Genomic DNA, 25,917 nt, shown 5'->3' on the forward strand with positions numbered 1-25,917 from the left:
GTGACCCTTCTGGCACCCAAGCATTGAAGGACTAGTCCATCTGATTCAAATGCAAAGGGACAAAAACCAGCCCATGGGGTGGGAAAGGAGTAGATTGGGACAAAGAGTTTGGTGAGACTGGGACTGGAGGTAGGGAGAAATGGGGACTATAACTGGCTGAGATAGGAGACTGTGACTGGGAGGTTCTGAGGGAAATGGGGGAATACTGGAAGCCAGTTGATTGGTGGGGAACACAAATATCAGACACAGTGCTGGGTGGTGGTGGGGGAGACTAGGAATGCCTGGACAAGGAGACTGGGACTAGATACCAGTGGGGTGAGGGGAAACAAGGGCAGTGGGGAAGGGAGACAGATGTGACAAAGAGCTATGGTGTGTAGTAGGAAGAGGGCCTGAAACATAAGCCCTTGTATCTGAGCCCTGGTATGAGGCATGAGGCCTGGACTAACGTAGTGGTCAAAACTTTGCTAATATAAAGCAAAATCAGGCTGTGAGCTAGATGCAGGCCCTTCTCATAGAATCTGGCAAGAACTGGGCTGATATTGGAAAAACACATATTCCTAAGAGGAGCTAGGCACAGAGCACTCATGCAAACACATTCCAGAAGGTTGGTACCAGAACACCTCAATACCAACACATTCCCTAAAGATAACAGGAACATGCTGACCCATTCTAAAGATAAAGTTAGAGATGTACAAGGGGCTGGGTAGTAACTGGCTATGTCAGAGGGTGTCAACTAACTACGTCAGAGGGGCAGTGCGTAACTTGTCTGTATCGATGTATAAAAAGATATCTCAGAGGGATTGTTTTTGGTTGCCCTAGGGGATAATGGAAAGTACTGCCATTAACTGAGCTAGTCCATTGCAACGGGCATACATGTGTGAGTATACCTGTAACCATTGAGCCAGGACATTAGGACTGTGCTTCGTTGACAATAAACCTGACCAAATGAGTTCACTACGAACCGAGTCTGTGCATTTATTGGGCCGTTCGATTGGAGCCTGCTGTAAGGGCTATCTGGCCAGAGTCAGTACAGCACGCAGAAAGAACACACACATGCAGCCAAACATCTATCAACATGGAGTAAGGGAAGAACTGGGACTGGCTGGACAAAGAGACTAGGACAAGGAGCCAGTGAGGGTGGAGACTGGGGCAAGAAGCTGGGAAGTGGGTAAGGGGAGGGACTGACATTGGATTATGAGTCCGGGGAGGGAGATTGGTACTGGAAGACAGTGGGGGGAGAAGGGGAGAGACATATTGGATGAGGAACTGTGAGTGGCTGGGTAAGGAGTTTGAGACTGGATGCGGGATGGGAGAGCTTGGAAGGGTGAAGGGGAGACTGGGATTCAGACAGTGAGTCCAGTGTGTGAAACTAGGACTGGCGGTGTAAGGAGACTGGGACTGGGCTGGTAAGTCTGAAGAATGGTGACCGGAAGAGGTTAGGCAAGGAATACAGGACAGAGATAACAAATTAGGGGTGGGGAATAGATAGGTCATTGGAAAGGATGGAGCAGAAGGAGTCAAGCTTGGGGAGAATGGGCAAATGAGTCTGTGTCCACTAGAGTAGACTCCCCTTGAGAGCCTGGAATGGAACTCTAGATTCTAGAGTTTCATCATTCCTCTACTGTCAGCAAACCTCTGTGAAACCCACTGGCAAAGTCTGTGTCCCACTCCTTCCAATGTTAGCCCACATAGAGGATGACAACGTACTACTGTTATCAATTACTCCTTTGCTCAAGTAAGTAGCTAAGGTCTGTGCGTGGTGGATTTAAAAGTTCCAACCCTACTGATTGTAGCTAATTAGTTCATTTTTTTATCACTGTACCATGTGATGTCATGGTCAACTCATATGCTATTTCACATATAACCAATGCTTGCAAAATAGATTTAAGTTGTAGGATTATAGAAGTATAGGATTGATAAGTATTTAGGAATGATGAGTATGTATTAGGTATATAAGTAAAGCATGGCTCAAATACAAGGCCTATAGCCTGAGACCTGTAAGATTTTAGCTTAGCCGTACTAGGCCATAGGTTTAAGAATGTTTGACATGAGTGAATGACCTAGGAATAACCCTATGCTCGTAAGGTCACAGGGTTACTGCATAAGACGTGCCAATAGGTGACGTTACAGAAAAACGGATTGCAATAAACTGCAAATATATTGTCTGAGACCATGAGACACTGGATCGTAACATATTTAAATATCTGTCCTGACTGCAGGATACATGTCATGCATAAATGCTAATGAGAATAAGAGGAACTACAAACAAACTATGAAAAACAGGGCACACCAATATTCATGGGGTGTGAAAGTACAGATATGGGAAAGGCGGCCGACTGACACTTTCATGCATATGCATAAGGTGTTAAGTGTGGCCAGAATTACAATACAAAAGAGGGTTGCCTGGTTGGGTAAAAGTGGGAAGACTCAAGGGATGACCCCACAAGAACCCCAGCAGGAACTATCCCTCTTGCAATTATTGTCTATAGAGTGGTCCATCAGACCCAAGAATATCTTTGAGGATATGATTACAAATACAGTTATAATTATTGCATAGGTTTTTGCAGGATATCTATATGCATGGGTAATTGTAACTTTACTTATTGCTTTAATAAAACTTGTAGTACAGATAAGACTGTGTACTTCTGATTGTGTCTGTGGTCATTGTCCATGGACTTCGTATGTTCCTAGAGCCTCCACATTTGAGAAGAGCACCAGAGACAATTTCACTCTGTTGTATCTAAAACTGTAGCAACTGGAGCTGAACCCATGGTAGTGTAATCAGTAAATTCACTTTAAATAAAATAAAAGGTTACATGATGAACATGGGTATCAATATGATGCCACATAACAGAATTTCTGATTTTCTATTCGCTTTTTTTAAAAACTAGGAAATCACACTCAAAAAACTACATAAACATACATTATTAAGGTTGCAAAGTCAAGCATTCCAAAGTCAGGAAATGCCAGAATTAAGGTTGCCTGTGCAATCTTGATTTGCCCCTTGCCCCTTACATTATGACACAGTCTTTAATTACATGACCACATATTATTTTTTCCACATGACCTCTGACTCATTCAGTGCACAGGATAGACCTACTCTGGGGTGAATCAGGATTGTGCAAAATGAAGGAGGTTGTTGTCTGTGGAAATGCTACACATCATTTGTTGTAGAAATCTGAAGATATGTTATGAATGAAGCAGGAGATTGCAGGAAGAGAGGAGAAGGTCTCATGGTTCTGGCAGTTGATGATGCTGTATTCTATAGAACTGTATTCTATACCTGCCTCTGTCTGTGTGATGCTGGAGTCACAGGTGATCATTAATTTTTCATTTTCTGGGTGCCCAACTTGAAACCTTGGGGTCTGTTCTGAAAAAGTGCTGAGCATTCATGGCTGCAAGTAAAGTCAACTGAAGCTGTGTTTTGAACATGTAAAATGCAACATAATGCTAAATACTCTGAGAAATCAGGTCATAGGTGTCTAGATTGGATACACAAAATTAGTGGAAACTTTTGACCTTAATCTTTCTGTACCTCAGTTTATCATCTGTAAAATGGGACTAATACCACCTCATCTCACCGGGATGTTGTGAAGTTAAATTAATTAATGTTTGTGAAATATTAGCTTCAACAGTGATAAGTGCCATAGAAAAGCCCAAGAGGAAATTAAAAATTCTGTCTTCAGAGCAAGGTTTGAATAGCATGCAGTAAATAAGGGCTGGGCCCATACATTGAACTATGAAAATAAAACAAATTATTGCACTGCTGCTCATTTAGTGAGCACTGTCCAGCTTGTGCACTGAATGTCCCTGGGGCCCTGTGAAAAAAAACAGTATGTGATCATGTCATTAAAGGCTGTATCATAATGCATACACCCATGGGTGATTGTGATGGAGTGCACAAACCTTACACTGGAAAGGAAGGGGTTAAAGTACCACTCTTGAGTCAGGCAGCCCCACCCCACAGCACCTGCAAAGCCTGCACAGGCTGGAGGAGGAGCTTAAAAAGGGGAGCAGAGTAGCTCAGTGGGATGCAGATAGTGGATGTGAGTTGACCTGCATTCTGAGCTCCTGGGAAGAAGCATCACAGGAATTCTTGCTGTCTGAGACTAACTACAGAGACCTGACCAAGTCTACAAAGAAGGGACCAGTGACTCTATGAAGGTCGAGACTGTATCTTTGTGTTTAAGTTATTTACTTTACCCTGGGGGAAGAGAGGGGATCGGCAGGAAGTGATCCAGGGAGTAAGCCATATAGTCTCCCAAGGTGCAGGACTTAGCCGTGTACCATTGAGCCCTGGATCACAGCCCAGTGTGAGGGTGGGCCCAAGCTCCCTACCAACCCCTAAAGAGGGACAACCCTAGGTGGGGAACCTAGTTGTAGGGAGACCCTGAAAGTATGAAGGTCTGGACCACATGACCCTGACCCAAGGGGAAAACCCTGAATCCCCTGCTGAGTTCTGAAGACCTTCCCATTATCAGACTCTTTATATGTACTTGAAAGTGTGACCTGGCTGGAGGACTGTGCCATGGAGAGGACAGATCACCACAGGCAGAGCTGTAGTAAGAAAGTAGAACACCTGGGAGTAAGACAACCTCCCACATCCCCACCTGAGCCCTAGGCGGCACTGGCAGTGAGTGTTCCCCTTCACAAGGCTGAATTAAGCTAGCAAAGGAAGCTGGAAAAATGAAAGCTGGTTGCAAACCTAACTATAGAGAAGTTATGGCAAGAAAGAGATTACATGTGGAAACACACCACCACTTAGCACCACACTGGGAGCACAATACTGAACCAGAAAAAAACACCTCCTGATTAGTAACCAACGTGACTTTCTACCCCTAGATGCTGCTTCATGGACTTACGTCCCAGTACTAACTAATAGCTCACACCCATCTAGCTTTTAAGATCAGAAAGGATCACAACACAAAGCAGTGTGACTCTAGAGACTGAATCATACCTTTTACATCTGGTTTTGCTTTACTGAGTAGTTTAGGGTTAAATTTTTGGTGGGGTTTTGTAAGAAAATGATCAGTATCCTTTCCCCTCTTCAGATCCCGACTCTTATAGCTACTTCCTTTGCCTAGATTAGTGCAACAAGGCACATTAACCAGTGTAACTTTGCAGATGCGATGCAACTGCACACCAAGGGTCTCATTTTGTGTGACACTTCTTACTTGCCTCTAAAGGTGGAGGAGCTCCAAAAGTTACTTCCAGACTGAAGTCCACTCTCTTCTGAGGTACCACATCCAGTGCCCGGCTGCTGTGACATCTGGTTGGCTAAGCTGCCCACCCACAGTATTAATACTACAGGGCTACAAAGCTCTCCATTCACAAAGTGGGTAAATAAATAAATCCTTAACACAAAATACAAGCTCTCACTTCTTTCTTTGTATTTTACCTTGAAAAGGTTTCCTTCAGGATCCAGCACCTCACAGATAACATTGGAGGTGTGTTTCATAACGTATCTCCCTGCTCGTTTCTCCTCACGCTTGCAGAGAAGCTGAGTTTTATTGAAAATCTCATGGGAATAAACTGCTGAACAATCATCATCAATGAAAAGGCAGCCGGTACTGGAGGGTAACACCTGCCATAACAAGAGGAGAGGAGGTTCAGCTGCCAATGGTTGACTCCTGAGTTTAGAAGCAATATGAAAATGAGCAACTGTTGAATTCAGGAAGAAAAATCCAATCCACACCTTTAATATTTAATTATCCTGTTCGGAGGGAGTGGAGAGGGAAACAGAGAAAGACAAAGCCCACGATGTAGACTGCTGTTAGTCTGTGCAATGTTTTAAACGTTAACATTTTTAATATGAGAGCAATTTTGAATTGGTTTCTGCAGTAAAGGGGAATCCACAGAGTTGTGGAGTTTGAGTATAGGTGGAGTGGCCACATTCTGCACAGCTGGAATCCGGACAGGATGTGGAAAGGCCATAGAAAGGGAGTTATGATAGCTAGGGTAAGAGGAGACAAAGGCAGGGATGAGAAGTTCGGAACACATAAACACATACATTACACTATTAGAACCTTAGACTAATGCTCACCTGATACGTTCCCTGTGGCTTTGCTATAATAGATGTCCCATCTCCAAAGATGGTACAACAGGTGCTGTCTTCACAGTTTGTTATAACCGTAGCAAAGTCAGGATTCTCCACTCGTATGCATTTTACTTTCCTTCTGATGGTTTGTGGGGATTCACCTAAGAATGAACACAGGTTAGCCACACCAAACAGGAGGACACGAACTGTGGGAAAATCTGTGTCTCAGTTTCTTTATCTCTAATAGGGTTGGTCCTTCAGCTCTTGCACAGGTTACCTTGTTGAACTCTTCTGCATAAAAATTCCTTTAATTGAAGGCACCTGCTCTTATATTCTCAAAGCAATCTGTAGGTTTGGGATTCTCTTAGACTCTGTACTGTATTTGGAAATCCAAGTAGCTACAATAGCAGAAAATCCTCACTACCATATACGGCTTGTCAGAAGATTATGTGTAGTCTATCAAATGTAGACCTAGCCACAATAATCCATGCATTTGTAACATGTAGGCTGTACTATGGAAATGCTTTATATCTGGGAAGGAAGCCCCATGCTGTAAGGAAATGTATCAGCCCACCTGTTCAGCAACACAGGTCACAGGGAACACACCATCCTGGTATGCTATTCTCTGGACTGGCTTTCATTTGAATACAGAATCCAGTTCAAAGTCCTACATAGTCCTCTCTACCTGAGTAACCATCTCTCCCTTCATGACCAGAACCTCCCACTACATTCCACTAGAACAATGTCACTGTCAACCAATAGGAGTTGGCATCTGACCCTGAGAGACAGAACCTGCACAGCAACTGGACCAAAGGGACATACTGCCAGAAGGAATACGAATGACCATTAGCCTCACTGCATTCAAAGACAAATGTAAAATGCACCTCTTTGCACCTAGGCTTTCTCACAATAGTATTGACATTCTCACAGATTCAGTAATCTAAAAATCAAACACCCTCAGTATGCTTGTTGGTGACAGGAAAGAAAGAGGGGGATTTTTTTTTTAAATAATGAGAAGTATGCAGCTACTACTACAGTGATAAGGGTCAAATAAGTACCTGGATGGATGGATGGATGAAAGACCTGCTTGTTACCTTTCTTTGCCACAGTGAAGTGTATTATAACAACTCCTGAAGAAAGAAAGTTCTCCAAAGAAGCCCATCCTAGACAACTGAGATATCAGATTTGTTGTGTAGGCTATACATATAACACGGTTGGAAAATTTATTGTTTATGTTGAAAGATTACAGTTTTACAAGATACAGGAGTGGCAATTGCTCCCTTTTTGTTTTTACCTATTTCTTCATTATCCTCAGATACAAAAGGTTCCTCATAATCTTGATAAAATGTGGTGATTCTAGTACCATCAGCATGATCCACTATCTTGGTATCATCCTTTTTCTGAATCATTAGCACCTTGTCTTCTCGCATTATCATAACCTGGAAAGGTAAAAGAATACTGGTTTCCACTAGCTCTCAGATACCACTGTAACAGCAGTATCAATACATTAGATAGATAAGATAAGACACTGCACATTTGACAAAGCTAAACAACACAATTTTATATAGCTCAGTGGTTTGAAAGTTCAGAGGTTTTTCCGAATCTAATACCTTCGTATCTTTAAGAGTATAATATTAAAGATCTAACGAAACATCCAATGAACAAATGCTATCAGCCAGATCTTTAAACTCAGTAGGATAGAACTATGATATTAGAATAGCAGTACCATTCCATTAACTGGGTCAGTTGCCTGATAAGTTAACAGTGGCTTCAGATCCATTCTGTTTGCTCCCTTAGTGCCCACTTGAATGCCTGATGGGGTGGTTGTTATCCAGGTGCCTATCTGGTTGTCTATGTGTTGTAGCAGAGTAGGCAGGGGTTCCTGAACAGCAGAATCAGGCAACTCATACTTGGCTGCTGGTGCTGTGCTACCCTTGTGGCCACCCCTTCCTGTAAGAACAGAGACAAACACCTATGGGTTAGGTCAGTGTAATATGTAGTACAGAACTTCAAAAGATGTGTCAGTAAACTATAAACTTTCCTGGAATATCAAAACAGGACATTGCAAAATAAAAACCACAGCTTGCTGTAATGTGTAAAGTGAGGCTGGAGGCCCAACTGAGGCCAAGAAATCCTGAAATGTGGTCTCACTTGCCTTCTCTCTGTCTCTGCAGGATGAAATCAGAGTTGATTTTCTACAGGTTTTTACTGATGATGAGCTCAGTCAGCAACTTCTATTCATGAGATAAGGGCCCCAATAAAGTACAAGTTAATGTTATGATTATGGGTAGTTATTTTGAGCTGTACTCTGAGGTCCCTACTCAGTTGTTACTCAGCCAAATACTCATTGACTTCAATAGGAGTGTCCCTGAATAAGGACAGAGTAAAAGGTGAATACGGACTCGGGGATTTGGTATTACCAAAGGTCTGAGGATTTACTTTAATAGACTTTGTATTGGGTCACTCTGCCAGGTGAACTCATATATATATTTTCATTTGTGTGTTTTCTTCCACATTTGAAGAAAAAGAAAGGGCTGGAGAGAAAGAGGAGATGTTAATGCTTATAAAGATGACAAACTTGAGACGTACTGCAACACTAAAGTGCAGGTAAAATGGCATATTCTCAACACTGGCAGAACTTTCAGGCTACAGAAACACTTTTTCTGCTGGGTCTGACCTTGCTAAAATGCCATAATTTCAGCTGAAGCATTTGGAGTTTAACACTGAAAATGCTACCTTTTTTAATGCTGATCTCAGCAGAAGGCAATGGTTGGGTCTGTAGGCTGTTCTCAGCAATGGATGATCGTGTACTAACTGCAGGTGATGGTGCTAGAACAGGGCCAGAATCGGGACTCTTGATCACCGTGCCATCAGGAAAAAGAAGCTAGGGAGAAAACAAAGCAGTTTCTTTATGTTAAAATAATTTCAAATAACAAAAAGAATATAAAGCAGAGAAAATGTTCAAATGAAAGTAGTAGATAGTGAAGAAGGAAAGAAGCCTTAGAGTACAGGAGATAAAGATCACTAATCAATGGGGATCAATAATTGTAACAGCACAAGCTTCTAATAAACAGTAATTCTATTGAATACATGGTGATATTATAAACATAAAAAATAATGACCATTCTATTTAAATTGTTGATATTTCCTGAGGTTTTTGTATGCCACTTTTTACAGACCTGCTAGCTCATTTGTCTCACTGTACTGGTCTTTGTTCAGGGATGGGTCATTTCCAGCACTGGAGTATCTAGCTTTTGCCATGACAGTGGCTCATAGAGGAAGAAAAAGTTACATACTCACAGTAAATGTGGTTCTTTATGATAGGTTGTCCAAATAACCTCCACTCTTGGTACATGTCACAGGGTGGCGGGCCTCTTTATAGGGAGATGGGCCCAGTCCCCTTAACTTGCCTCCCCAGGTGGAGAATGAAGATTGCCATGTGACAGGTGGATCATGTGACTATATCAGGCCTCTGGAGTATAGATAAGAGGGACTTCATGAAGGCATGCAAGACAGAGGAGAGAGTCACAAGGCAGACAGAGGCCTTGGGCCTAGGGACAGGAGGTCTTGGATCTCTTCCTGGGAGAAAGGAAGGACTTCAGGTAGCAAGCCCTGCAAGTTGCTGCTTGAGACGAAGCAGGGGAGGGTTGCCACCCATCTGGTTTTCTCCTAGACAGACTGGGTTTCAGCTTCTGTGTCTGGGTGCCGTTTAACAAGCCCTGATGTCCATTTTTTTTTTGATCCGTGGAAAAGATGGCAATCCTAAGCAGAAGGAAGGAGGCAGTACTGCAGACACTGCTTCCAGGGCCAAGCTGCTGCACGTGGCTCTGTGGATCCCACAGGTGGTGGACAAAGCAGCCTTGGCTGTACTGGTGAAGACCCTGCAAGAGACGGGAGAGGGGCCATGGGGAGAAGAGGTGGAGCAGGGAGCAGGGCCTCAGGGTCTGGTTACCAGCCATTAGAAAGGTGGCAACCCTAGAGCAGGGAAAGACTCCATGTGGAAAAGCCCCGGGAGTGGTTGCATGATAAAGACCAGGGGAAGATTCAAGAAAGGTTGCTCTGTGAGTCAGCATCATGAGAAGAGGATAGAAGAGAATCAAGAGGCTGGGACTGAATAGGGGCCCCAGGAGTGGCACAAGATACCAGAATTGAGTACATTAACTTTGTCTTGTGGTGACAGACATTATTTGGGACTCTGAGGGACCTGGTCAGAGGGCCAGCTCACCAAAGGGAGTTTTGTTTTAAATTTTAAACTTTCTGTGAATAAACCAGCCCCTTTATGGGGTTATTGAGGAGGCCAAAAGGGGAAACTGGGGCAGTGGCAAGTGTAAGCACAGATTAGATCGGGGTAGGTGTATGCTGACAGTGCACATATGTTCCATGAATAGGGTGACCATATTTATAAAAGTAAAATCAGGACATGGCATGGCTCTGGCCTGAGCAGCTTGGCATGACCGCTCACCTGAAGCCCCCCAACATGGGGCCATCCCGAGCCACTTGGCGTTGCTGCTTGCCTGGGCCCCATGGCACCCAGGACTGTGGCTGACCTCCTGAGCCCCACAGCACCCTGGGCTGACTGCACAAGCCCCATGCCCAGCACCTCGTGTCACCACTGTCCTCCTCAAAGGTTCCTGACGGGGGCACGACCCACTTTTTTGGCAAAACTGGGCATTTGTTCCATTTGCTTTTGCCAACTGATCAGAGCAACTTGTAATGGCATGAGCAAACAGTACAAATGCCCATTTTTGCAAAAAAAAAAAAAAAAAAAAATCAGAACGTCTGGGACAAGGCTTAAAAAAGGGGACTGTCCTGGCCAAAATGGGACACATGGTCACCCTATCCATGAACTCAAGATTGGAATATTTTGGCCAGCAGTTTCTGTTGGGTTGTATTTGTGTCCTGAGTGGCGTTGTGCCCTATGCTGAAGGCAAAAAGAGTAGGGGAGCCCCGACTGCCACTCAGTTCCTTTGCCACTACAGAATCCAGGTGTTCTAGGGACTTCATAGGGCAGGTCACAGAATATCTATAGACAACACATTTCAAAGGCTCATAGTTACTGTAAAGTAACTAAGTGTTTCTTCATCTTCAAGGGCTTGTCCATAAATAACGCACTCTTGGTGACTCACAAACAGTGACATGAATCATGATGTAAAGAGGTGGGTGCTCAGAGTCCACTAAAACAAAGATTGCATGACAACCCTGCCAAAAGAAGCATCAGATCTGGATGCTCCACCAGGTTGGCAATTCTCATTTGGAGTGATGCAGCAGAATAAATCTGTCTCTCTAATGAGTCCAATCTTTTAGATTCTTTGTCCTTCAGGGTAGACGTAAATGTTCCTTGCCACAACCTCTCATTCGCAGCCATGGTACTGGCTGAGAGTAGAAACCAGAGCTGGCACTAGGCATAAGCAGACTAAGCAATTGCTTAGGGTCTCAAGCAGCTCAAGGGGCCCCCTATTAATTATTAGTATGTGTTGTGTGTTTGTGGAAGCAGAGGGGCATGACAGGAATTAGAAAAGGCAGGACCTGCAGATCAGTCAAGCGAGAGCCAGGAGGGGAGGAGGCAGATGTCTCCAGCCTGCTGCAGAACTCTGGAGCTGAATTGGCGCTGTGCAGCACCCTGCCCCCGATGAGACCGACGCTGGAGAGGAGTTGCTGGGACTGCCATCTGCAGTGTACCCCAAGGAGACAGAGGACCCAGTCTGGACTACAGAAACCCTGTCCAGACTGTGGTAGGAAGTGGTCCAGGGAAACCAGATTTTATTCTGGTTTTATTGCGGGAGCACAGGTCAGTCTGTTTCGGTAGGATCCCTGCTGACCCAGTGGTAGAACCATTTGTCACTGCTAGGGCCCTGGGCTGGGACCCAGTGGAGTAGGGTCGGCCCAGGTCCCCGACCCCCTGCTGCAAAACCCACCACTGGGGTAGCTATTCATCCCGAGGCCAGAAGGCCTGGGCTTTCCTTGTGGCTTGCCCGGCCCAGAGGGCCAGAACCACAGACTTGTCTGATGGCTGCCTTAGCCAGGAGTCTTAGGCAAAAGCCTGCTCCCTGCTCTGTCCTGCCCTGTACAGAGGGCCAGAGCCCCAGATTGTTTGTCTGCTGGCTGCCTTAGCCAGGAGGCTTAGGTGAAAGCCTGCTCCATGCTCTGCCCTGCCCAGAGAGTCAGAGCCCAGACTGTGATTGCCCCAGCTGAAGCCTCTTGGGCTAGGGACTGCTTATTGCTCTGCACGCCAGAAGGACAGAGCCATAGACTGTTAATCGACTGTTTGTTGCCTGATGCAGTGACACAGAGTGGCCTCCCTCCGATTCTGAGCCTGAGGGACCACTACAGCAGTGTTTTTCAAACCGCGGGTGCGACCCACTACTGGGTTGCGACATGTAAGGTGCTGGGTCGCCTTGCTCTGGTCAGCACCACCGATCGGGACATTAAAAGTCCCGTCGGCGGTGCTGCCCAGCTAAGGTAGGCTAGTGCCTACCTTTTCTGACACCGCACTGTGCCCCGGAAGTGGCCAGCAGCAGGTCCGGCTTCTATGCTGCGAGGCCACGGGACTCTGGGTGCTGCCCCCGCCCCGAGCACCAGCTCCGCACTCCCGTTGGCCAGCAACTGGCTAATGGGAACTGCGAGGGGGAGGTGGTGCCTGTGAGTGAGAGTTGTGCGTCTCAGCCTAGGAGCCAGACCTGCTGCTGGCCACTTCCGGGGTGCAGCGCGGTCCGCGGTGCACCCCAGCTGCACCACTGACTAGGAGCCACGGGAGGTAAGTCCATGTCCCAGTCCCGTGCCCCAATCCTGCACCCCAATCTCCTACCCCAGCCCTGATCCCCCCCAAATCTGGAGCCCCTCCTGCACCCCAAATCCCTCATCCCCAACCCTGAGCCCCCCCAACCCGGAACCCCTTCCTGCACCCCAAACCCCTCATCCCTGACCCCCACCACATTCCAACCTCTGCCCCAGCCCAGAGCCCACTCCCTGAACCCCTCATTCCCAGCTCCATTGGATAGTGGGCATCAACAATTTTCTTCAACTGGGTGCCCAGGAAAAAAGTTTGAAAACCACTGCACTACAGTGTGCCACAAAGTTTTGGCTGGCTGCAAGAAGGCATCATTAATTAGGAAGGCAACCCTTTCCTGAGTTTGTTGCCTAAAGGATGTCCACCAATTTGTGACTGTTTTTCTGTACTAGTTCAGCTTGAGTATAAGAGCTGCAGCCATTCTCCTGAGCAATTCCTGGTAGGAAATGAAATCATCTGGGACAGGAGAAGTTGCATTCAGGGCCACTGCTTCATCCAGAGAGGACAAGGACGGGATGCTGGTCCTCTGGCAAAGGGTCCTCCAAAGGAGGTGGCTCAGGAGGATGGATGTTATCCTGTGCTTGTGTCACAGGCTGCTCTGAGGTTTGGGCCTCCTCCAGGTAAGGGGTTTATACCCCACCTGTATGGAGACTGGGATCTGTGGGAATGAAAAGCACACAGAGATCCCGACCAGTACACAGTGGGACAGGATGATTTGTCTTTACTACGAGAATTACTCTGCTCTCAGTACCAATGTTTACCCCACATGGGTGTCTTGATCACTTAAGTCAAGGCAGGATTAGAGAAGAGCTGAAGGACTCCAACATAGAGTGTGATGTGCTGTTTGAATAATCAGTGGGCATCAGATGTACTATTGTGATGGGGCCACAGGATAGCCTGACTTGTCCACTGCCCAGTGGAGTAAGGTTAATGTCAGTACCATAAGCAGAACCATGGTTGGCACTGCAAAGGCACCTTGAGAGGGCTTTGCAGCAGGGACTGGTGCCGAGGAGCTATTTGGTTCCCACCCTGAGAAACCCACCGATACTGAGAATGCTGATGCCAAACTTGATGATGTAGACAGTGCTGAGGGCAGGGGATGCATCGGTACAAGTCCAGTCAGCATAGATACCATGGATGGTGCCTGCTTCTTCATTGGTACTGGAGTTGAGGGCAATCTTTGTCGTGAAGCTGAAGAGGACAAAAGGTTTGAACTAGCCTGAAGCACTGGCCCTGCCCCGACGTTCTGAGTTAATGGGGATGCCTGTACAGACAGACAAAGTAAGTCTGATGCTACCATGTAAATGTGTAGGGTCAACAGCACCGACAGTAATGGAGCAGCAGTCATGTACATAGGTACTGAATTCAGTGGCTGTCCCATAGATGGTTCCAGAGTTGACAGTACAGTACTAGGATCCTTTCACCTTGGTTCTGGAGAGAAATGGGTTGATGCCCTGGCTCTATCCTGGGTTCCTGAGTTTTGCTGAGGCCCCGTTCTCAATAAAGAGGATGATGAATCCCTCTTCAGTCTTGGATGGCTCCAGTCTGTTTTATGAGTCCTCTTATGAGGGACATGTGGAGATGATGAATGACCCCTGTCCTTTATCAAAGGGAAATCAGAGTTCTGGGGTCTGTCTAGAACTAGTGCAGAGGCAGAGGACTATCTCAGGACGGTTGATAAAGGAATCCAAAAAAGGTCCAGGTGCTGAGACAGGCCTCATTGCCTGTGATGTTGCTTCAGGCAAAAATCTATAGTGATCTGCATTCTTTTCTTGAAAGAATGACAAATACTGCACTTTTCTTTAGTATGGCCTTCGCCAAGGCACAATAAGCAGGGTGTGTGAATGTCACTATGAGAGATAGAAACCCCACATGACAAGCAATTTTTGAAGCCCAGGGAATACTGCATAGCCTACAGGGCTGAGCAGAACTACACTACACTACACTAAACTACAGGTACTAACTATGTACACTACTAAGGTCTCAGATACAAACTGCTGATGCAGTAGAAAAACTGTGAGGAGAAAACCTGCATGGGGAACTCAGACTCAGGTTGTAGATGGTAAGAAGGAACTGAGGACAGTTGGAGTGCTGCCAGCGTTATATAGTCTCAGGAGGGTGTGGCATTCTGTACCTTGTGGGAACACCCTACACCCCCACGTTCATCTTTATAAAATGATTGTGTGGTATCCAATGCAAAGTTTGTGATGTTCGGTGTCTTCGGAAGACTCATGATGCACTGAGCCTGGTTGTTATAATGATGTTATAGTAATTGTTGTTGCAGTAATGTTATAGTAATGTTATAGGTTATAATTTCATCTATGTAATTATGGGGCTGAAAATGTATCCTCATGGCTTAAAATAAGCCCAGGAAAAAACACTCCAAGAGCAGAGGGGAAGTTCACACCTCATCAGGGCATGTATGGGACAAACCCAGCCCAGCCTCACAGGAACAAAAGACGCTGGCCTAGGCAGCAACAAAAAGATCTGTTGGACTCGAGTGAGTCAACCCCCCTTCCTTTGGTCAGTTTAGGACTACAATGAGGTAATGTTCACCTGACTCTGAAAGGGGGTGGGGCAAAGCCAAGAGGGAAGAAAGGACGTGTCAAAAGGGAGAGATGTTTGCCATGCTCTTCCTCTCTCTTCCACCTACATCTACAGACACCACACCAAGCGACTGAAGTGCTGAGCAAAGGGGAGAGCCTGACTGAAGAGCAACCAGCCAGCTGGTGGTGAGAAGCATCTAAGTTTGAAAGGGCACTGAAAGTGTTAAGATCAGCTTAGAATGCGTCTTGCTTTTATTTCATTTGACCAAATCTGACTTGTTATATTTTGATTTATAATCACTTAAAATCTATCTTTATAGTTAATAAATCTGTTTGTTTATTCTATCTGAAGCAGTGGTTTGGTTTGAAGCGTGTCAGAGACTCCCCTTGGGACAACAAGCCTGGGACATATAAATTTCTTTGTTAAATTGATGAACTCATATAAGCTTGCAGCATCCAGCGGGCATAACTGGACACTGCAAAATGGAGGTTCCTAGGATTGTGTCTGGGACCAGAGATATTGGCTAGTGTAATTCGATTGCACAATCCAAGGAGCAGCTTACATGCCAGAGGCTGTGTGTGAACAGCCAGGGAGTGGTGGTTCTCACAGCAGAGCAGGGTTTGGCTGGCTCCCAGACTCAAGGATTGGAGTGACCTAGCAGATCACCGCTCTGGATGACACCAGAGGGGAACGTCACAGAGGGTAACAAGGAGGTGTGGGGCATGAGCACTGCCTCAACAGATACTGCTGCAGGAAAAAAATCTCTAGCTCTCGGTGTGCTAGGTGTCAACACACCCAAGTGGAATATGCCTCTGCAACCACTCAAAGAAGAGATTATAGATAGGCAGAATATATCGAACTGTCTTAAGTACTTATATGGTTCCCATTACTGAAGTATCTGAACACCTCACCATCTTTATAGCATTATCCTCACAATGCTCCTGTGAGGTAGGGAAATACTATTATCCTCATTTTACAGATGGGAAATGGAGGTACAGGAAGATTAAGTGACTTGCCCAAGGTCACACAGGAAGTCTGTGGTGGACTAGAGAATTCAACCCAGGTTTCCCACCACCTAGGCTAGCCCTCAAGCCACTGAACAATCCAACATGGAATCTGGACAGGAAGGAAGCACTGTACTATTATTATTACAGAAATATCAAAAGCAGTCTTGAAATGACATTGTAAAAAGAATCTCTCTGGGGCACCTTCCTAGCTGGTCTGGGCCCCTCACCATACCCAGTTTCCACCACTGGGATGGTCTAGTACAGGCCACAGCCTCTTAGTGCTGGTAGTGCCCCACCCTTGTGGGCCTCCTCACTTTCCTCCTGGGTAAGGGAAAAGCAAAAGTTCAGGTCAACACAATCCAAGACCCTTGGGGGGTCAATAAAAAGGCAAAAAAGCCTTACCTCAGGGGTGTCTGAGTAGCAGCTTTGTTGGAGTCCTTATGGCTGGCTAGCTGAGTCAGTTGCTTCCTATTAGGCTTGCCCTGGGGTTTGCTGGACTCCTTGCAGAGGTGGGAGCAGTTCTGGCATGAGGGTTTCTCCTGCTATTTCAAGAGCCACTCTAGTCACCCCCTTCTCAGGGCTTCCTGCCTTGCGTACTGCAGCTTCCTCCCTTCAAAGCCCTCAGCCCTACCAAGCATGATTGGCAGGGCTGGCCAGGCAGGGCTACCTTAGCACACACAGCCTCCCAAACCCTGTCCATGTCAGTGCAGGATTTATACACCCCTATTTATACACCATCTAGTCTCAAACAACATAGGCTGGCCAACTCTGTGTTGTCATTCCAAAAGGACTATTCTTCTGGCTGTGGTCTTTCCAGGAATTATGTAAAAACATATATTTTCCCAGTGGTGCAGACTGCCTACAGGCAGAAACTGTAGGCCAGGACTGCCTGTTTTGCCCATGAAACCAAGTTCAACCCATTTCTAATCAAACTCTTTACTATACCTGGGTGGATCCATCAATCATGTACTTTACGACAGTTCCTTGGCTGGTAATGACCCTGGACACTTCCTGTTCTACTGGTTTCTTCACTGCTTTGTACAGTTGGGAATGCTTCACCCTTAGGGGATAACTCTGCCTAACTAGGATTTCCAGAGTAGGTTGCTTGGCTTTTTCTGCCTTGGCCTCATCTTCCTTGGCCTCATCTACTGTGGTTTCACTTTTGTTGGCTTCATCTACCTTGGCTTCAGCTTCCTTAGACTCTGCTTTTAAATCTGAAATTAAAGTCTATATTAATTAACAGTACTGCAGTAGCCGTTGTCATCTAAGCAATTCTAAGGAGCCCATCTTTATTGTATCTTAGCATCAATATTGGTGAAAATTGTTATTTAGTGAGTGCCATCACATTGGTTGATGCTTTACAAACATAAAAGTAGACACAGTCTCTGCAATAAATAAATTCTTAGACACAGACAGTAGAGCTCATTGTATACTGAGTGTAGTGGACAATTGTGTAGACAGGCTGCACACCTATAGGAGATTAGTAGTGCCAATTGAAACTCCTGTACTGAACACTATTTTGTTTTGACATCTAATATTGAGTCTCTCTATCCTCTTCACTGTATATAATGCTAACCTAATCTGACCTCACATACCTTGAACAAATATTTTGACAAGGGAGTGGGATGGAGGCCTGAAGGTAAAAGATTATTATTCTCGTAATTCAGGGTTATGTGACCAGTAATCTCGGTTCTCCCTCTCTGTTAGAGTTGATGGGCAGGTTGGCTGAGGCAGTAACAGATGCAGGCGGGAGCAGGGGCCAGATAGTGTGGAAACAGGCACAGGTAGTGCAGGAACAGAAGCAAGGGCCAGCTGGAGCAGGAGCAGGTGCAAAGGCTGACTGGAGCAGCAGCAATGTGAGGAGCAGACTGGAGCAGGAGCAGGAGCAAGGGCAGCCTGCTGAAACTACTGGGAATGGGAATACGCCGGCCAGATAGTAACATTGAGCAGACTGGACAGACTGCTTTCCTTAGAAGCCTATAACCCTACCTTGGGATGACCTTAGTGGGTCCTTACCTGTGGATTGGCTGAACCCTGGTAGAAAGGTGTGGGGCCTATCACAAGACCTGCAGGCAATTGCCTCTGATGACTTGTCATACTCTCTCACTCAGGGATGACTCATAAGGCTTAGGCGGGCTCAGGCTCAGAGGTATCCAACTCTCTCCCATAATGATAAGCCTTTGTGCTGAGGCTCTATGAACCACCAATATCCATCTTCTAGCCATTTATATACACTAAAAGTAATAATGAAGATGAAACTGTTCCAAACCTCAATCTTATGATTACTGACAACCCAAGTATCACTGCAGTCTACAGTGTGCAGTTGAACAGGTGTGCAAATGTCCAAAAACAGTGGGAAGTTGAATCACTGCAGTGGCCTAATAGGCCAGACACAGAAAGTGGGTCATGAACTGCCCTGAGCCTTGCTCAGCTACACAGACATTTTCATCTTCAGAAAGAAATTCATACAGTTGTTTTCTATAATAATGTTTAGGGAATTGTTTTCAATATTAGATGTCAGAACTTTCCTGTAACTATGTTTAAATCTATCTCTGCATAAAAAAAAGTCTTTTGTGATTTTAACTTTATGCAGAACACTCCTGTGTCCATAGTGATTCACAAAACTAACCTATAGAACTTTGACCAAGGAAAGTCAATACCAGCCCGTTGGGGCAGGAGGCATTCAAAGTCTGGAAAACAGGGACATCTGGCACCGCTTGTGTTTGAGGTGTTGGTGGTTCTATTTCTACCTAGAGAACAGAACACAGATTAGTTTTATTACACACTTCAAAAAGCATTTTATAAAGTTTAGTTTTGTTATATGCTCTGGTAGAGCTAGTATCTTAAGGTCTGATTCTGCTACCTACCTTATTAATGTTGAGTTATAATTTAATCTGTAATCAGTCCCTCCATAGGTGCTAACTCTGTGGACGCTCCGGGGCTCAAGCACCACAGGGAAAAAAAGGGGGTGCTCAGCACCTACCAGCCACAGTGGTTCTGCGGCCCTGGGGCTGGCTACAGATCAGCTGTTTGGCGCGTCCCAGAGCGGGCCGCCGATCAGCTGTTTGGCGGTTCCCAAGGCGGCCAGCGAAGCCATGAGTGGCTGGCAGGAAGCACTTGGGGGAGGTGGAGAGGAGTGAGTGGCAGGTGGGGTGGGCATTGGGGGAGCGGGTGTGACGTTGAACTCCATATGATTTTATGAAAATATGCTAATGAGTGTGAATATAATGTAACTGGAATATGCTTCATGCAAAAGGTCTCTTGTAAGGTATCATTACAAAACTTATAATCTACTGAGTGTGTTCATCCTATTGGTATAAATGTATCAGTCTTGTATCTGAAACTAGGAATATAAAATATAACTCTGAGATCCTATTGTAGTTATGCAAAGTGTAGGCCATTAATGGTGGTTTAGAATCTTGACGGCTCCAATCAACTAGGACAATTGACTGTAAATGGCTCTGTTTACTTGCAAGCCTTCCTGTGAGTCAGGCCAGGAAGAATGAAGGCTTGGGGTCTCACAGAACATGTGACCAGGTCACCCGGTACTGGAATTCATCTTAAACCTGGCACTTTTCCAGTTAGAAGGAGGGGTGGAGACCCAGAGAGACAAAAGATTCCTGCCTTGTGCCAAAGCTATATAAGGGGACTGTACCAGGGAAAAGGATTGGGCCCAGACTAGAAAGGAGTCTAATCTGTGAAAGAAGCTTATTGGAACATCTCTAAGGGTGAGATTTACCTGTATTCAGTTTCTTAAATGTATTAGGCTTAGACTTAGAATCATAGAATCATAGAATCATAGAATATCAGGGTTGGAAGGGACCCCTGAAGGTCATCTAGTCCAACCCCCTGCTCGAAGCAGGACCAATTCCCAGTTAAATCATCCCAGCCAGGGCTTTGTCAAGCCTGACCTTAAAAACTTCCAAGGAAGGAGATTCCACCACCTCCCTAGGCAACGCATTCCAGTGTTTCACCACCCTCTTAGTGAAAAAGTTTTTCCTAATATCCAATCTAAACCTCCCCCACTGCAACTTGCAACAATGCGACTTGCATGTTTTTGTTTTATTTTGCTTGGTAACTTACTTTGTTCTGTCTGCAATTACTTGGAACCACTTAAATCCTACTTTTTATATTTAATAAAATAACTTGGGGGGGAGGGATAGCTCAGTGGTTTGAGCATTGGCCTGCTAAACCCAGGGTTGTGAGTTCAATCCTCCAGGGGGCCATTTCGGGATATGGGGTAAAAATTGGGGATTGGTCCTGCTTTGAGCAGGGGGTTGGACTAGATGACCTCCTGAGGTCCCTTCCAACCTTGATATTCTATGATTCTATGAACTTTTTGCTTATTAATTAATCCAGAGCAAATAATTAATACCTAGGGGAGCAAACAGCTGTGCATATCTCTCTATCAGTATCTCTATCAGAGGGTGAACAATTTATGAGTTTACTCTGTATAAGCTTTATACAGAGTAAAATGGATATATTTGGGGTCTGGATCTCATTGGGGGGAACTGGGTGTCTGGGTGCTAGAGACAGGAGCACTTCCTAAGCTGTTTTCAGTTAAGTCTGCAGCTTTGGGGCGTGTGGTTCAGACCCTGGGTCTGTGTTGGAGCCAGAGTGGCGTGTCTGGCTCAACAAGGCAGGGTTCTGAAGTCCCAAGCTGCCAGGGAAAAGAGGCTCAGAGGTAGTCTCAGCACATCAGGTGGCAGTCCCAAGAGGGTCTTTGTGACCCAACCTGTCACAGTGGTGTAGTCGGCAGGATCTGTGCACAGCTGATTGCTTTGAAATGCTGGTAGTGATTTTAAGTGAGTTTCAAGTGTTCTGGCTGGAGAACAGACAAAGTGGTTACTGGTTTGTTATTTTTTCTTTGCTTATTTCGGGTAAGGGAAATAGGGACAGAAAAGTAAGCAAAATAAGTAAGAGTGAAGATCAGAAGAAGCTAGAACTGCACAAGTTGCAAATTGCCCAGAAAGGATGAACACTGGGCGCTGGATAAGTCTCTCTTAACTGAGTGAATCTGCTTCAGTGAACTGCAGAAGGGTGTGGCCCAACCTCTGGGTCTGTGCGGAAGCTGACTGGAGAGTCTAACTCAGCAAGACAGGAGTGGAGGGGATCTGTTCTGGCAGGAGGGGGTTCTCTGTGGTATCCCAGCTCATCGAGTGATGGTCTCAAGGAAAGACAAATGGAAATTGATGCATAATTTGCCCGGGATAAGGTTGCTCTGGAAAAAGAAAAGGCTACCCACCAGCAAACCCTGGACTTAAAAGACAAAGAAACTGAGGCCCAGAGACAAGCATGAATTGAGACCCTGAAGCATGAACTGGCTGTAATGGAGTGGAAGAGGTGCACAGAGACATGTATCCTGGAGATGAGAGTTGGGGTCCTGGTGACTGCTGCGGTGGGAGCAGACCCCAAGGACTTTGTAGCTGGAAGCAAGCCCAACCTGAGTAAAGTGTGTGTGTGTGGGGAATTTTGCTGGCCAGTGAAGAGTCTGTCATAGCTGGTAGCTGTGAGCCCACAGCTGGATCAGGGTCACCTTCTCTTTTGGGGGCCACAGGAGTGTCTGCCCCAGAGGGGAGCCCAAAGAGGAATTTTAGGTATACTGCCTCTGCCATGGACATTGTCAAGTCTCTGGCAGTAAGTTCAGCAGGAGGGTGTGACGTGGCACTCCATATGATTTTATGAAAATATGCTAATGAGTGTGAATATAATGTAACTGGAATATGTTTCATGCAAAAGGTTTCTTGTAAGGTATCATTACAATGCTTATAATCTTCTGAGTGTGTTCATTCTATTTGTATGAATGTGTCATTCTTGTATCTGAAACTAGGAATATAAAATATAACTCTGAGATCCTATTGTAGTTATGCAAAGTGTGGGCCATTAATGGTGGTTTAGTATCTTGATGGCTCCCATCATCTAGGACAATTGACTGTAAACGGCTCTGTTTATTTGCAAGCCTTCCCGAAAGTCAGGCCAGGAAGAATGAAGGCTTGGGATCTCACCATTTATCATTTGGGGCGAGAATTTGCTAATTCATAACCTATCTATCTAATATGTTAAGATTAGTTTGCATTTTTGTTTATTTACTAGGTAATCTGCTTTGATCTGTTTGCAATCACTTAAAATCTATCTTTTTGTAGTTAATAATCTTATTTTATGTTTTAATCCAAACCAGGGTGTGTTTGACTAAGGTGTCTGGGGAAAATCTCAGCTTGGTTACCACAAGTGTGCATGGTCCTCTTCACATTGAGGGAGGGGCCCCACCCCACTCTGGGCAGCGTTTGTCCTCCCCCGTTCTGTGTTCCTTTGGCTGTATTTCCTGGGTAGGCCGTTGGTGGAGAATAGGGTGATTCTCCACCAAACAAAAGGGAAATAGTCCCATAAATACAAAAACAAAGGGTGATACTTTCCCCTGCCTCCTCGCTGGGACTGGGTGTCGCCCTGTAGTCTGCCCCGTGGCATCAGTCCTTCCCCTAGCAGGCACTCAGATTTCTCTGCTTTCCCTATGGGGAGGAGTGCAGCCTTACTTCCCTGCTGCCACTGGCCTGGTAGCAGCTTGTCTCTTTCTCCCTCTCCCTCCCTTTCTCTCAGCGGAGTAGAGGTTTCAAAAGGTCTAAGGCAGCCCTTAACTGGATCCAGGTGTTCCTAATTGACCTGAGGTAACCCCTTCTCAGCTTATAGGGAAGAGGGCCTTTAACATTCTAGGGCTAACATATCTGCCTTCCCACACCCTCTTGCAGCCATCCAGCCTGACTTTGTCACATGAGGTGAATGCATACTAGACTGCAGTTGCCCACTCTGTCAACCAATTTATGGTTACAGGTAGTCAAAATTTTAACAAAATTTGAAAAACATTTGAAGAAAAATTGTGAACATTTCCTCCCATTTTTAAACCAATTATAGAGCTGGTAGAAGATTTTTGAATTTTGAAATTCTGAAAAAAGGGAGGTTTCAGAGTAACAGCCGTGTTAGTCTGTATTCGCAAAAAGAAAAGGAGTACTTGTGGCACCTTAGAGACTAACTAATTTATTTGAGCATGAGCTTTCGTGAGCTACAGCTCACTTCATCGGATGCATACCGTGGAAACAGCAGCAGACATTATATACACACAGAGATCATGAAACAATACCTCCTCCCACCCCACTGTCCTGCTGGTAATAGCTTATCTGAAGTGATCATCAAGTTGGGCCATTTCCAGCACAAATCCAGGTTTTCTCACCCTCCACCCCCCCACACACAAACTCAATCTCCTGCTGGTAATAGCCCATCCAAAGTGACAACTCTCTTCACAATGTGTATGATAATCAAGGTGGGCCATTTCCTGCACAAATCCAGGTTCTCTCACCCCCTCACCCTCCTCCAAAAACCACACACACAAACTCACTCTCCTGCTGGTAATAGCTTATCCAAAGTGACCACTCTCCCTACAATGTGCATGATAATCAAGGTGGGCCATTTCCAGCACAAATCCAGGTTTTCTCACCCCCCTCCAAAAACCACACACACAAACTCACTCTCCTGCTGGTAATAGCTCATCCAAAGTGACCACTCTCCCTACAATGTGCATGGTAATCAAGGTGGGCCATTTCCAGCACAAATCCAGGCTTTCTCACACCCCCCCCCTTTTCCGGGGGACACACACACACACACAAACTCACTCTCCTGCTGGCAATAGCTCATCCAAACTGACCACTCTCCAAGTTTAAATCCAAGTTTAACCAGAACGTCGGGGGGGGGGGGGTAGGAAAAAATAAGGGGAAATAGGCTACCTTGCATAATGACTTAGCCACTCCCAGTCTCTATTTAAGCCTAAATTAATAGTATCCAATTTACAAATGAATTCCAATTCAGCAGTTTCTCGCTGGAGTCTGGATTTGAAGTTTTTTTGTTTTAAGATAGCGAAATGTCTGTGATTGCGTGACCAGAGAGATTGAAGTGTTCTCCGACTGGTTTATGAATGTTATAATTCTTGACATCTGATTTGTGTCCATTTATTCTTTTACGTAGAGACTGTCCAGTTTGACCAATGTAAATGGCAGAGGGGCATTGCTGGCACATGATGGCATATATCACATTGGTGGATGTGCAGGTGAACAAGCCTCTGATAGTGTGGCTGATGTTATTAGGCCCTGTGATGGGTCCCCTGACCACACCACACGATCCATCGTCTACAGCCAAGCTCTGCGATATAACCGCATTTGCTCCAACCCCTCAGACAGAGACAAACACCTACAAGATCTCTGTCAAGCTTTCTTATAACTACAATACACACCTGCGGAAGTGAAGAAACAGATTGATAGAGCCAGAAGAGTTCCCAGAAGTCACCTACTACAGGACAGGCCTAACAAAGAAAATAACAGAACGCCACTAGCCGTCACCTTCAGCCCCCAACTAAAACCCCTCCAACGCATTATTAAGGATCTACAACCTATCCTGAATGATGACTCAACACTCTCACAAATCTTGGGAGACAGGCCAGTCCTTGCCTACAGACAGCCCCCCAACCTGAAGCAAATATTCACCAACAACCACATACCACACAACAGAACCACTAACCCAGGAACTTATCCTTGCAACAAAGCCCGTTGCCAACTGTGCCCACATATCTATTCAGGGGACACCTGCACATTGTAGGGAGAGTGGTCACTTTGGATAAGCTATTACCAGCAGGAGAGTGAGTTTGTGTGTGTGGTTTTTGGAGGGGGGTGAGGGGGTGAGAGAACCTGGATTTGTGCAGGAAATGGCCCACCTTGATTATCATACACATTATCATACACATTGATTATCATACACATTGTGAAGAGACTTTAGATAAGCTATTACCAGCAGGACAGTGGGGTGGGAGGAGGTATTGTTTCATGATCTCTGTGTGTATATAATGTCTGCTGCTGTTTCCACGGTATGCATCCGATGAAGTGAGCTGTAGCTCACGAAAGCTCATGCTCAAATAAATTGGTTAGTCTCTAAGGTGCCACAAGTACTCCTTTTCTTTTTGAAAAAAGGGAGAAAATTTAGAATAATCTTTATTATATTTTTCCTTTGTTTTTAACCAACTCTAATTATGTTTCAGAGTAACAGCCGTGTTAGTCTGTATTCGCAAAAAGAAAAGGAGTACTTATGGCACCTTAGAGACTAACCAATTTATTTGAGCATAAGCTTTCGTGAGCTACAGCTCACTTCATCGGATGCATACTGTGGAAAGTGTAGAAGATCTTTTTATACACACAAAGCATGAAAAAATACCTCCCCCCACCCCACTCTCCCGCTGGTAATAGCTTATCTAAAGTGACCACTCTCCTTACAATGTGTATGATAATCAAGGTGGGCCATTTCCAGCACAAATCCAGGGTTTAACAAGAACGTCTGGGGGGGGGGTAGGAAAAAACAAGGGGAAATAGGTTACCTTGCATAATGACTTAGCCACTCCCAGTCTCTATTCAAGCCTAAGTTAATTGTATCCAATTTGCAAATGAATTCCAATTCAGCAGTCTCTCGCTGGAGTCTGGATTTGAAGTTTTTTTGTTGTAATATCGCAA

General features: G+C 45.4%; 1 protein-coding gene across 1 annotated transcript in view; it reads right to left on the reverse strand.

Moving 5' to 3' along the window:
- The window catches only part of SPAG17 (sperm associated antigen 17), a 296,695-nt gene that overhangs the window by 57,821 nt on the left and 212,957 nt on the right, over positions 1 to 25,917 (reverse strand). The window contains exons 25-31 of the mRNA XM_077807348.1: positions 19,008 to 19,128; positions 17,324 to 17,592; positions 8,774 to 8,921; positions 7,764 to 7,987; positions 7,332 to 7,476; positions 6,044 to 6,198; positions 5,399 to 5,584 (exon numbers count right to left, since the gene is read on the reverse strand). Of these exons, the coding sequence (XP_077663474.1) occupies positions 5,399 to 5,584; positions 6,044 to 6,198; positions 7,332 to 7,476; positions 7,764 to 7,987; positions 8,774 to 8,921; positions 17,324 to 17,592; positions 19,008 to 19,128 (1,248 nt within the window). The remainder of the gene's footprint in view (positions 1 to 5,398; positions 5,585 to 6,043; positions 6,199 to 7,331; positions 7,477 to 7,763; positions 7,988 to 8,773; positions 8,922 to 17,323; positions 17,593 to 19,007; positions 19,129 to 25,917) is intronic.

This window comes from Eretmochelys imbricata, chromosome 1 (genome assembly GCF_965152235.1).
Source record: "Eretmochelys imbricata isolate rEreImb1 chromosome 1, rEreImb1.hap1, whole genome shotgun sequence".
NCBI classification, from domain to species: Eukaryota; Metazoa; Chordata; order Testudines; family Cheloniidae; genus Eretmochelys; species Eretmochelys imbricata.